This window comes from Phycodurus eques, chromosome 19, assembly GCF_024500275.1.
Source record: "Phycodurus eques isolate BA_2022a chromosome 19, UOR_Pequ_1.1, whole genome shotgun sequence".
Taxonomy (NCBI): domain Eukaryota; kingdom Metazoa; phylum Chordata; class Actinopteri; order Syngnathiformes; family Syngnathidae; genus Phycodurus; species Phycodurus eques.
This window is the reverse complement of record NC_084543.1, coordinates 3,600,312-3,613,748: the sequence shown is the minus strand read 5'-3', so window position 1 is coordinate 3,613,748 and position 13,437 is coordinate 3,600,312. Positions and strand designations below refer to the sequence as shown.

The following is a 13,437-nucleotide window of genomic DNA, read 5'->3' as shown; positions in this document are numbered from 1 at the left end:
GGAAAACATTTTGCTATCATATTCAAGACGACGCTCGGCTTATCGCGGCCGCTCTTGCGCCACAATCGACACGTTTCCATTTCACACAGATGGGGGGGGGGGGGGCATACATTTGCACAATGTCAGATAAAATCCATAAGAACAACTGTTTCCATTTTTGACTGACAACACACATTACTGTATGAGAGGCCGTCCGGGGGGGCAAATTCACGATGACCTCTCGCGCTCACTCCTGAAATCCTTCCACTCTTCACTTTTGTGTAACAAACTGAAATGAAAAGAGTTGCAGCCGTGCGCCTGCGAGGTATCGCACATCTGATGGCCCCTCGAACTTCACATGTGGAGAGATCTTTCTCACGCGCTCGCTGTTTATCGTCGACGCGATCGCCGCGCGAGCCGCTTCCAACTCAAAACCTCCTCAGCTATTGCACAACGTCCTTCTCTGAACGTGCTCACCGGGCTCTAAATTCAATTTGGCTCCCTCCCTCCTTTTTTTTTTTTGCTCATCATTCAAAAACGGAGAGCTTTGCGCTGAAATGAGCCTGAGAGGGCTGCTGCAGAGGCCGAGGCGATGATGGCGCAGCTCAAACTGATGCTGCTCTTATTGCACGCCGGCCGCGTGTATGGACTTCCTGTTACAGGTGATATTTCTTTGATTACAATGACAACCAGAATGGACAGCTTTTTTTTTTTTTGGAGGTCTTGTAAACTTTCTAAGTTTACAAGACATAACGTACGAAGCTACAAGACACAACACACGTAAGGGTAGGGTTTCAAGGTGAACACATGGGACCAACACGTCCAGGCCACGCTGATGATTCCTTGAAGGCGAGATCAAAATCGTCCATCATGCCAATGCTAAGCTAAGCAAATCAATGGTAACTTCTACAATATATTTAACATTTCCCTCCTGTTTATCACGTATTTGCGCAAATCATTTCACAGTCACTTCATTTCGATTTTGTAACTGTCGAATCATTTTTATGAAACAAATACATTTAGACTCCGAGTCAACTTGTCATACGTGAATGTTGTAGTTTAAACATCGGAATCACATCTGCTCCATACGGTTCCATGTGGGTAATTGCTGTGGTGATTCATCTACTGATTAAAGGGATACAACAACATCCACCCAATGTCAGAATGACTTGCAAAAACAGCAATTCATGTCAATATTGGTGAAATTAGGGTTTTGTATTTTCCAAAAACGTCCATCCGGCTGTCCCACAAGGAGTGTTGATCGAGGGTCCGTAGACCCTCGAACTGCTCGTGCACAGCTTCCGACCCGCTCGGGAGTCCAATTTCCTCATCTCTGTACATTGGAGCGGATATAGTCTATCCCATCAACATTTGTATTCATCGTACAGCACCAGCATATGAAGTATTCAAATCCTCCTGCAACTCGCTCAGCTAATTTGTCTTGATGAGGAACCCCACGAGGAACACCGATGGCGTCGATGTATGTTTTGTGTTGGATCATGTTGCCTCTGCCGGGATCAATCTCTTTTTTTGTCTATGTTCGAGATTGGACAAAAACATTGGTGCCCTTTCCATTCAATGTTGAACAGGCAAAGGGTGTACTGACACATGCAATAGCAAAGACTCGGAATGACTGCATTCTACTGCCACCCGGTGACCAAGGCACACCAGAAGGAGCAGCACAATGACTTGAACAGACGCATTAAATCATGCTATTTAATTATGTTTTTCCAAAGTACAATATTATTGAGCGCTACATTCCCTAATTAAAAACGCGTTAACAGAATGTTTTCTTCATGCAATGAATTAAACTCGTATCTCAACGCACTACTGCAATTGACAAACATTGTTTTTTACTTGTCCTTACATTTTAGGGTGTACGTTTTGAACTTTCAAGTAAAAGAGTAGAATCAATACGTTTGACTTTGACCAGTCTTTTCTGACGCAAATATCGGTAAATATCTATGTAATCTGTACGGAGTACTTTTGCATCCCTTTGTTGAGTTTATGTGATTTGTAGGCATGAGGGTGAGTCTTGAGTGCGACAATGATTTCATGTTCACCATCAACTGCTCCCTGAACCTCACATCAGCACAAGACGGCCCCCGCTGGCTGACTTTTGAGAAGAAATACGCAAAGTGAGCCACCTTCCGAATTTCCACCTTCTAAACGACGAACACGCAGCGCACTGAGATTCATTTCTCCGCAGCAGGGAATACGAATGCACGCTGTCAAACGCCAGCGGAGGCCGCCGCTCGTGTTCCGTGACAACCGCCACGACCACGCCGGAGGATTCTTCTCCTGTGAAGACATTTGTGGATTACGACCTGTTTCAGATCTCGCTGTGCGGAGAAAAACGAAGCGATGGCGCTGACAGGGGCTGCCAGATGCTGGACGACAGCTACAAACCAGCGGCACACAGTAGGGTGTCATCAAGTCACTTTTCCACCGTCATCCGTACTGCGTACTACGAAGAAACACCCCCAAATGAACTTCCTCTATTTTCCCATGCAGTTAAACCGAACGCACCGTGCTGCCTCGCGGTCAGCCACAACTCCAGCCGTCGCCACTTCACCTGGAACAACACCTACGAGGAAATTCTCTTCTCCACCCTGAAGGAAAACCTCAAATATCAACTCTGTTTCTACAAACGATGGGACAGACACGGCGTACGCAGGCCATTTCGGAACAGGTCAAAAGGCGGCGACACGACATAATCGGAGTCCTCTTTTCCAGGTGAGAGTCCATTCCATCAACACAGACGATAGGGAATATTCCGTGGCTGACAGCGACCTTGAGATGGACACGGAATATTGTACCAAAGTGAGGTCCGCGCCCAGAGCGGCTCCCTTTCAGGGCAAATGGAGTGACTGGTCACAAGAGGTTCACTGGAGAACCGACTGGGCCAACGGTGAGGCTTTCCCTTGTCAAAATACTGGTACTGTTACGAAGACCAAAAATCTTCCAAGTCATTGACGCGCACTCAAAAAAGACTTGTAATTACCCATAGACGCCACAAGATGGGGGCAAAGCACTTATTTTCTATTGGAGAAGGCTATGGCCTGACGAAATGAAGCTCCTCACCGCAGTTCAACATAGTTGCCACCAGATGGCAGCCGAGCATTTTTTTAATTTTTTTTTTTTATACTAGGCACGGGCTTTGGCCCGAGTACAAAAATACCAATTGGTGTGAATTTTTCAACGAATAACGGAGGAGAGGTTATCCCAAAAATCTGGGAATGGGCCAATTCACGGATACGCACGCTTTTACTGTAAATATTGAAGCAACAACAAAATCTCAGCATGGTGTTATTGTTCAGAACGCAAAAGTTGTAGGCAAATATGTCCCTTCTAAAACCAAATTGAGACGTGATAGAATGAGTTGTACAAAACAAGAGCAGCCTTCCGGCAGTTTCAGCAAGCTCCTCGTTGTTGCTCTTCTCAGATGATGGCTTCCTTTCCAAAAATGCCCAAAAAGTCTTCCTAGCTTCAGGTGTGACGGCCGCACTCGTCCTGATTTTGTGCTGCGCTTCACTAATAAGGTAAGGCGCTCCTCCGTTCCGGCACATTCCGTACTTGCTCGAGTGCACACTTGATCAGTCACGATTTGGGAACTTCCAGGTGGAGGCAAGGTGCCTTCGTCCCCACTCCAGCGCCATACTTCCAGAGTCTATACGGCGAGTGCCATGGGGATTTTAAGGTAAATCTGGACTGGCATGCGCGGTAATTTACTTTTTGGAGGATTGGGCCTCATCATGTTTTCGAACTGTTTTTCTTCAGCAGGAACTGGGGCCTGAGTACAGGTGGAGGGAATTATGAACAGTTCAAACCAGAAGTCAGTGTTGGCACAAAACCTTCAGACTTCTGCTAGAAACAAATATAATTAAATGAAAAAAACAATTTCAAGGGGGCTATTTGTCTTCAGCTGAAAGTGGACTACTTGACAAAATGAGGGGAATCATGAACAGTTCAAAACATGAGTCAGTGTGGACACAAAACCTTCAGGCTTCTGGTAGAAAAAAATATCAGGGGGTTATTTTTTTTTACAGCTGGAACTGGAATAGACAAGCTGGGTAGACTTATGAACAGTTCAGAATAGCAGTCAGTGTTGGCACAAAACCTGTCAGGAAAAGCTTACTAGAACACCTGAACTAGTTGGTGTTGATCAGAGGCACTTTAAATGTTAACGTGTCCCATTTGACTGGAGTTTGAATGCGACTGGTCAATGCCGAACACAGCCACATCCCCAGTTATAAGAGGGTGTGCACACATTTTCTCAGCGGTATAGTTTTACTTCCCCTCACGAAAAGATTTCATTTTTTTACCACTCGATTGAGTTGTGCAGGTTATAGCCGGGCATTTCGAGACAGGTGTATACAGTTTTTATCTGCACTTCTACCTAAATACAGATTGTGAGTACTTTTGCCAATGTGATCACAGAGCTGGGTGGACACGCCAGCAAACATGACCATCACGCTCAAGCCCGAGGAAACGCTCCAAGTGGACAGCCACGAGGAAGAGAGTCCAGCGCGGGACCATCAAGCAGGGCTGGAGTACAAAAACACGAGTCGGCCAGTACGCAAAGCTCCTCCGGCGAGAAGCATCGCGTCGAGCGTCGGTTTACCGCCGAGTGAGGAGAAGGCGCAATGCGGGCCCAGCGGCGTTCCTCTCATCCAGAGGGAAGCTCCCCGCTACTGCCACGAATACTGCACACTGAGCGTCTCGCAGCAGCCCGAGCCCACCACGGGCAAAGTCGCGAGCGTTGCCGTGAAACACACTGGGAGGTCAGAATACCATTAATGTAACACATTAAGCACACGTGGGAATGATGCCTCCAAGAAATTTATTTGAGACTGAGTTAGCTGCGGGGGAAGCGTGCTAAATTTCCATGGGAAGTTAAGATGTGGAATTTTGGAAAGAAGCATAGAAATATTAAGACTTTCATGCAAAATAATACAACCAAAAAGCTAAATCTTTAATTGACTTGTGACTGAAACTTTATTCCGGTTTAAATAATTTGAGCAATCGAGTGATGAACAATAATGAACAAAAAAACGTGAATGTTGAGTTAAATATTACCCTCCCCAACCTATTAAATAAACGAACAGAAATTCACACGCCCAACCGAAAATACCAATAAACAAACAAGCATTCAGCTCCACACACACGAATTCAAGCCAACTATATGAAAATTCCACTTTTAAAAGCCAGCCTTTTTTTTGGGGTGGGGGGGGTTGGGAAATTCCTGGTTCAATCCCATGGAAAGTTTCCAACTTTGAAAATTGCAGAAATTTTGCAACCCCAGTTGGGACGCATTTATTCAACGTCACAGGTGTGAAACCGGAGGCTGAAAAAAAAAAAAATACTGAAACCTTGAACAGATGGACATGTTCATTCAGAAGGCTAAAAAAAAATAAAAATGTTCAACTGTAAAGGTTATAGCGCATTTTAAGTTTATCTTGAAATTTCCCTCTTCAGATGGACCCAAACTTTTTTTTTTTTTTTTTTTTTATAGCATACTTCATACTGACTGTTATATGTCGACATGACTTCATTTAATAAAAAAGACAAACCATTGATATTGCACTTCTCTAAAAATAAATTGTTTTGGGGTTGTATTTTAAATTTCATTAAACCTGTACGTTTACACCAAACATAAGCAGCTTGTTTTGCATTTTGGTCCACTTTTTACCCAAGGTACCGTACTGCACATTGGCTTTTTGGCCATTGCAATTTTATATTTATTTTTTTTCACCATCACCTGAGGGCAACCTAACTCCCAGCAGCAGACTGCATTTGGTATCTGGAGACTTACTTAAATCCACCACTTAACCCAGAATCAATATTCAGCAAAAAAATAAAAAAATAAAAAATGAATAAAATAAAAAAAACAGCTCATACTCAAAATGTATGCGGATCACTGCGGACGCATTTTGTTCATTGACATTTGCTGTGATAACATTTGTTCTGACCAACCAAATCAGATGTAAAAGGACAAATTTGACATCGGATTGGCTTAAGAAACAGCCCTATAGCTAATAGTTCTAGTTTTAAGTTACATCATGGATCAGCACGACTGATTCTGAAGGGCAGATTAGATTGACATTGCAAAAGGCCCAAAAAAATTACAGCCACATGCAAGCAGCAGTGCAGCCAAGAGAAACGACAAAAGGAGTAAGACTGTTGGATATCAATACAATTTTATGGAACAAAATGCTCTCTACAATGAAGCCATGAAACCGTTTGTAGAAAGTTTTATTTACGCCAACACTTACATGAACAAAGCACCGTATACCCTTAAAGTCTGACACAATCGTATGCCTACCTGCCTCGGTCATCGGAGCCATTTTATTCATCCCAAAAGCAAACACTCGGAATAACAAAAAGACAGCCAAGGCAGCAGATTCTATCATATGTTACAGCATGCTGAATAGAAAAAATCCGGGAAAGAATTAGACAGAACCATCTAGAGACACTAAGTGAAATACAATAGTATAAAAGTGCCATTCATTATACAGCAGTTGAAATACTGACAATGAAATAAGCATTTACATTAAATGTATGGAAAAGAAGAGGAAACCCCCCCAAAAAAAATGTCTTCCTCGGACATGGATGATGGCCAGCTTGCACAGACTGGATGAAACTGGACTGGAGCCGTGTCGTCCGCACCGCATAAGACAGTTTAAAAAGAAACAACCAGGGTGCTGAAGCACCGATCCGCTCTCAGTGTTACGCACCGACCGCCAATTAAGAGTAAAACAAACGAAGCCAAAAAAAAAATAAAAATTAAAAAAATTTTAAATGATAAAAAAAACAAACAAAAAAAACCTGACAGGCCAAATGGGTGTGGGCGAGTGTGGATGGCACAGAATGTGTAGAGTTTAAATAGGAGTCTTTAAGCAAGTCCCGATGCGAGGGGAGCACATTCATTGTGACTGAGCGGGGGAGGAGGTGATTCCTTCTGCCACAGCAAGACACATGTCCTTGCCCTTACGAGGGGGAGAACTTTTTGGCTTGTGATCGGACTCTTTTTTCGTAATCTACTCTGTTTTGGCTGGAAAGAAAAAAAGAAACAGCATCAGGATCCTGAAATCCCATTTTGTGACAAAACAGTGAAGAGATCAAATCCTCTCTCACAGCAAAACTGCCATTCCCGCTGTTCGTAGCGGGAAATGTTTTGAGGCGCCGCCCATACTGGGCGGTATTAATATTTTTTTGAATCGCCACCGACATGCTGAAATTGTCAAGGAAGAGGCGGAATGAAGCGTCCGAAACTAATTCCCCCCACCCCCCGCGATGGTCGCTGTGCATGCGGGGGACGTTAGCGGTAGCGCCCGGAACTGTGACTCACACAATCACGTGAGCAGAATGCAGCCATACTTTGGTGAGTGTGCCCTTGTTCGGGATGTCCTCTATTCCTCCCCCAATTAGATTGTAAAGGACTCACAAACTCTTCCATAACCAATTGTGATTTAAACACTCTAGAAAGTAACCGAAATGCTCATCACTTCATCTTTCTGGCCGACATTTTTTTGGTGACGTCACGTTACATTCTACAGACTGAAACAGGATGTGTGCCGTTTGTCTTACCAGTAGATTGTGTAAGCCTCTGCTTGGGCGGGATCCTGGATATTAGGCTCATTTAGAAGTTCCTGAATACCTAATAGGATCTGTGGGAGGGAGGGGGGAATAAATAAATAAAGTTTTTACTAGTTTTCAATAGACGCTTTAGAACCAAACTACCACCATGCACATTCAGTGGGAGGGGAGAAAGTATATGAAGCCTTTGGAATTTCTTGAACTACTGCATTTATTGGTCATAAAATGTAATCCCATCATGTAAATCAAGAATTAAAAAAAAAAAAAAAAAAAAAAAAAAAAAAAAAATCTGCATAAACTAATACCACACAAACAATGCTATTCCTCTTTACAAAGCGTTTGCAGGTCAGCGGAATTCCAAGGATGGTTGGTGTTAGTAGCTTTCTTGGAGTCATGCCACAGCATCCCAAGGTCAGGACTTTGATTGGGCCACTCCAGAACATATTTTCTTATTTATTTTTGTGGGAAGCCATTCTGTCGTTGGTTTGCTTTTTTGTTTTGGATCATTTTCCTGTTGCAACACCCATCCTCTTAAGATTCAACTTTTGGACAGATGGCCTCAAGTTCTTGTGCAAAATATCTTTATAAACTTTCCATTGATGATAGCAATCTGTCCAGGCCCTGAAGAAGAAAAGCACACCCATACCATGATGCTCCCTCCACCAGGCTTCACAATTAAGATTTTGATGTGGGTGTGCTGTACTATTCTTCCTTCCCCCTTGGCGTTGTGTTTTTATAAGACGGCAACGGTTTCCTCTTTGGCGTTGTCCCTGGAACCCCATTCTTGTTCAATATTTTACATATGGTATATTTGTCAGAGATGCTGGCATATTGCCAATGATTTCCGCAAGTCCTCATCCGACACTCTAGGGTTCTTTTTACCTCACTGAGCCTACGGTCTTGTGCTCTTGCAATCATCTTTCCAGAGAAGCAACAGGGCTGAACTTACACCATTTATCTAACTGTGGACTGATGAACAAGACTTTTAGACATACTTCTGCAACTATTTCCAGTTTTATACAAGTTCACACATTAAGTCATGACCTAAACCCAATTGATATGCTGTGGCATGATCTCAGGAGAGCTATTCAATCCAGCCATCCCAGGAATCTTGCCGAACTGCAGTTTTGTAAAGAGGAATGGTCCAAAATTCATCCTGATCATTGTGCACATCTGATCTGCAACTACAGCAAGCATTTGCAGAAGGTTATTGCTGTCAAAGGGTCAACCAGTTATTATTCCCCCCCCCCCCCCCCCCCCCAGTAGCCTGTGAATATTCGTCATGCTTAATAAAAATATGAAAATAAATTCCAAAGGCTTCACATAATTTTTCATCCCACTGTATTGGCAATTACATTTTGACACATGGCACGTCACCTACTTTTACAGTGTGAAATTATCCCCAAATTCGGACACCCTCTTTTTACACACCCTTTCCTCCTGTAGCAGCCACCGCACTAACTTATTTCTACATGTAGTGGTGCATGCGACTGCAGTAACAGTGTGTGGAAAAATTATCCCAGCAAAGCTTCAGGGGAGAGATTTTGCTTTGACTTTTTGTAATCAAATTATTCCATTAATTGTTTCAGCCCTTATTTCGAGGGATAGGAGTTTATGAAGTGCAAACCTGCTTTATTGTAATGGCTGGTCTCCAGTCCTTGTCCTCCTCTAGGATAGAAAGGCATACTGTGCCTGACGGATACACATTTGGATGAAAGAGAGGAGGCTCAAATTTACCTGAAACACACAAACATAAAAACTGGGGTTGATATCAAAATTGCATTTGGCCCATCCATGACTGCAACAGTGTGATAACTGCAAAAGAAAAACAAGCCTGTACCATCTGGACATGGTGGGCTTTATAATCAGCTATGTAATATTACATAGCTGATTATAGTGACCATGACAGTAGTGTTATTAGAAACCAGTCACATAACAGAGACATTGTAAAATCAGAGGAACTCTGAACGTATTACAATCTACAATAGGAAGATACCAACAACTGGCCTTCTATTCCAGACAACTGCTTCCAAGGCATTTCGTTGACCCACTGAGGCTAGTACACCATTTGTACCAAAGTAAACAGATCGAGAAAGGAGAAGGCAACTCACATTTTGGAGGTGATGAAGGATAGTCATCCTTGAACAACATGCGCAGTTTGAAAAGGCCTCCTTCCCACGGAGTCTGATGACACGCAATTATGCAATCAGCTTCGCAAATGCAGTTCAGCCCTCCCCAAAATACATCTCACTCAAGTTTCATTATGCTAGGATTGTGCAATATACTGCAAAAATGCACAGCTTATATCAGAGACGAGCAATAAACTTGAATACACAGCTCACATTTTGCCAAGATAATTTCAATGACATTAACATGATGAGCAAACATTACCCCCTTTTTGCCAGGGATAGCACACTCCCAGTTCATGAGATTCATGGTTCCATCCGGGTTTTTTGTTGGTACAGCAACAAATCCCTGAAGAGAGAGAACACATTCAAGAAAATGTAACCTAACTGACTTTAAAAATGAGGGCGTATGGTGATTTCTTGCCAATTCGCGATCCAACTCAATTACAACTTTTCTGTAGAACAAAGTCTTTGCTGAAAAACACCTATTCACACCTAGCAGCGTATTTTTTGTGCTCTTTCTGCAACGTCCCTGCTAGAAAAAAAAATAACTAAAATGCTTTCTCAGGCGTAGTGTTAGCGGAATTGTAACCGGCGTTAATAGCCGACCGACAGGCAAGCAAGGCTCCAGATGCCAGAGGGAGCAGGGTGGTAAACTTATCAAGATGATGCAAAGAAAGGTTTGCATCACTATTGGCAGGGGTGAGAAACTGCAAACTGTTAGCAACTCAACAGCAGGTCAAGTAAGTTCCCAACTACCGCTAGTGTACTAAAGAACACTAGGAATTATTTTAAAATGAGTGTATCTAAGTAAAAACAAATAATTAAATGGCCAAGAAATTCAGTTGCGAAGCATGTCCAGGACATTTTTTTTTTTTTTAATTCAACCTGTAAGAAAGTTATATTGAAGTAATTTAAAATGAGTTTGAAATGGTTAAGTGTTTTGGGATCGTAGTTTGGTTATATTTGGGGATTAAACTGTTAAAACAGGGCAGGGATTCTCAAAAGTGTGGTACTTGAAATAATTACTGAATTAAACGTTCAAACTGTGCATCGTAGCATTAACTTTATTTTATTTATCGATTTATTTTTAAATCCAGTACAGTACAGTTTAAATCCAGTATTTGTTAAGTACGGTTTAATTGATTTTTAAGTACTAATACATTTTTCATCTATTCGTCTGACCATTTTTAAATGTTAACATACAAATGTTCTTAAAAATTGGGGGGGCTTGATTTTTGCGTTTAGAAAGGGTCTGCTGTATACTTACAAAAGGATGATCCTTCCGCCATGCTTTGCGCTCTTGGGCAAGCCGGCTCAATGCAATGCCAGACATCGGACTCCTGTAACGAAGAGGAAGAATCTAAATTAAACATTTATCTAAAACATAAAAAAGTGAACAGCTCCTTGTGTAGTCACTTCTCTGGGCGATGGTGGATATAATTAATTAAAAAAAAAAAAAAAAAAAAAAAAAAACACTCACAGCTAGTGAGCTCCAATAGTTAATTGCGACTTAATTAGTCCCTTTGACAATTTTAGCCAGACTACCTCTTCCACTGTACATCAATGACAACCACTGTGCAGTTGAGAGATCATCAGATGTGCCCCGGGAAATTTTCCGAATACACTTAATCGGTCCAAAAATGATTTATTGACAACCGAATCTGTATCTTTGTTCATCTATGCCAGCGACGTATCGTGACAATCAGACCAATTACATTGTCTTCCTCTCGGTGGCAATACATTTTTTTTGTTTGGTGGCGTGTCTTGAGGTTTTTAGTTGTTTTTTTCCCCCCTACTTTGATAATTTTTTTGTTTTGTTTTTGAACCAAGGTAACCTTATAAAACGGAATACCCGCGTTGTTTACCGTGAAGATTCAAGTTTCATTTCTTACAAGCTCTTTGAGAATATAGACAAGCCGACTGTTAACATGCATCTGTTCAAAGCACGAACTAGCAAGTAGCGACTAGTCGCTCGCCTATTTAACTGCTTCGTCCGTGCGCAATATTTTGGGGGGCATAACTGCCGTTAGAACGGACTTTCATGCTTAAAAGTGGCATTTGTGACCATTATGTCTAAAGTGCTAGGTGGCTAGCAGTTAGCCCCCCCCTCCTCCCCAACCGTGGTTAGCATGTACATTATTTCCAAGCTTCAAACTCTGTGTGGTGTTATTTCCCCCTTCTTTTTCTCCTTCTACACGTAGCAAATCAACTACTGTTCTTGACTACGGTATCACTTTCATTTTTGTGCCAAGCAAGAGTCAAAAGTACTCAACCGAGGTTAACGTGTTAGCTCGCGAAGCTAACTCATGTGCGCCAGAATTAACAGGCGCAGTTCGCGACTGTCACGGCCTGATGCAGCACAAAAAAAAAAAAAAAAAAAAAAAAAAAAAAAAAAAAAATGGCGCAAAATGCACTTGATTTAGAACACGTTCCGCCAACGAGAAGGCGAACCACGGAATAACTCGCACCTCTTCGATATGTCCCCTGTGGCTTCTTCGATATTCCGTCAAAAGAAAACAAACTAGGACGTTCAGAATTAAGACAAAGAACATCAGTGCCGGCCGGGGCGCACATTACATGAGTGCATTATCAAACTAGCGAAAATGGCGCAAAAGGAAGCGGCTAAAATATGTTTGTACGCGATAAAACTCTGACGTTCCGTCACCGGGGTGCGCTCCTACCTTTCAATGTGGTTGCTTAGGCTCGGGGGGCCACTAAACTGTTTGAATTAATCGTGTTCAAATCGCGTTAAACGTTGTAAAGTTTCCCTCCTGGAGAGAGGGAAAAAAAAAAAAAAAAAAAACACCCGCTCCGACTCAAGCCAGACTCAAAGACTGTCGCGTGAAAGTTTACCTCTCTGCTTACTTCCGCCTTCGTTTAAATAGCGACGCAAGTCCCGCACATGTCATTTTGGCATGTTTAGTTTCAACGTCTTTTTAAATATCAGCTGCCCTTGCACTAAGATCAGTTGAATTTCAGTTTGTATTTGATTATGCGCAGTATAGTTTGTGCTGATAAGCCATTAGGTTTTCAGTGGCTTGTGATCATTTTTAACATGTACTGACTCCCACACCTGCGCCTCGTGCCAAAGAAAATAAAATGGCATCTAACGCCATACCAGGAAAATGTACGGCGGTGCTTATATGTTGTTTATTTTACCATAATATACTATAAACGAGCGAGCAGGTACGCCATTTTCCAATCACAAACGCTGACAGGTTCATTCTTGTCTTGCTTAAACATCTTTGGGTGAAGTGGCGCTAGTATGCCTGATCTATTCAAAAACATTCGATGTACATTTATACAAGACAGAAGATTCATCAAACGTAATAGTAATGTACCACGTCATTTTTTAATTTATGTAAACAAAAAAAAGTATATTACATTTTTGTATGTATATTTGAAACGGGCAATATTTACGGCAGCTATACTACGGGCACAGCGTTTAAAGGAAACGACAGAAGAGGTCGCTATTTATCATAAAACAAATCTACTAAACGTAACCACATATACCCTCACAAAAGCAGCAGTTTGGCAGATAGTGAACAATTGTTCCCAAAAAAAAACCAACATAAAAAAAGAGGCTTCAATCTGTTTAATGCCATTCACAGTTTCTGTTTACTGTCAAACATATCTAAAACATATTTACAACAACCAAAACTCCAATGAGAGCGTTCGCCGTGTCGTCACCAAATGGTCACGTGGTGTCTTGGTTGGCAGAAAGCCTTTG

The 13,437-nt window shown here is 42.1% G+C and overlaps 2 protein-coding genes across 3 annotated transcripts; one reads left to right on the top strand and one right to left on the bottom strand.

Moving 5' to 3' along the window:
* Window positions 1-574: 574 nt before the first annotated feature.
* Window positions 575-4,779, top strand: LOC133395238 (interleukin-21 receptor). The gene is made up of 8 exons (XM_061663998.1): window positions 575-641; window positions 2,000-2,117; window positions 2,189-2,400; window positions 2,494-2,648; window positions 2,716-2,890; window positions 3,425-3,521; window positions 3,601-3,679; window positions 4,420-4,779. The coding sequence occupies exons 1-8, from the start codon at window positions 575-577 to the stop codon at window positions 4,777-4,779; spliced, it is 1,263 nt and encodes a 420-aa protein (XP_061519982.1).
* A 1,439-nt stretch (window positions 4,780-6,218) lies between these two features.
* ube2ib (ubiquitin-conjugating enzyme E2Ib) lies at window positions 6,219-12,503 on the bottom strand. 2 transcript variants are annotated; one of them, XM_061705883.1, is made up of 7 exons: window positions 12,389-12,503; window positions 10,975-11,047; window positions 9,970-10,053; window positions 9,690-9,762; window positions 9,206-9,315; window positions 7,570-7,649; window positions 6,219-7,033 (listed from the first exon to the last, which is right to left on the bottom strand). In XM_061705883.1, the coding sequence occupies exons 2-7, from the start codon at window positions 11,038-11,040 to the stop codon at window positions 6,970-6,972; spliced, it is 477 nt and encodes a 158-aa protein (XP_061561867.1). In that variant the 5' UTR covers window positions 11,041-11,047; window positions 12,389-12,503; the 3' UTR covers window positions 6,219-6,969. The 2 variants fall into 2 exon arrangements, with proteins under 2 accessions (XP_061561867.1, XP_061561868.1); XM_061705884.1 differs by lacking the exon at window positions 12,389-12,503 and adding an exon at window positions 12,176-12,378.
* Window positions 12,504-13,437: the final 934 nt, after the last annotated feature.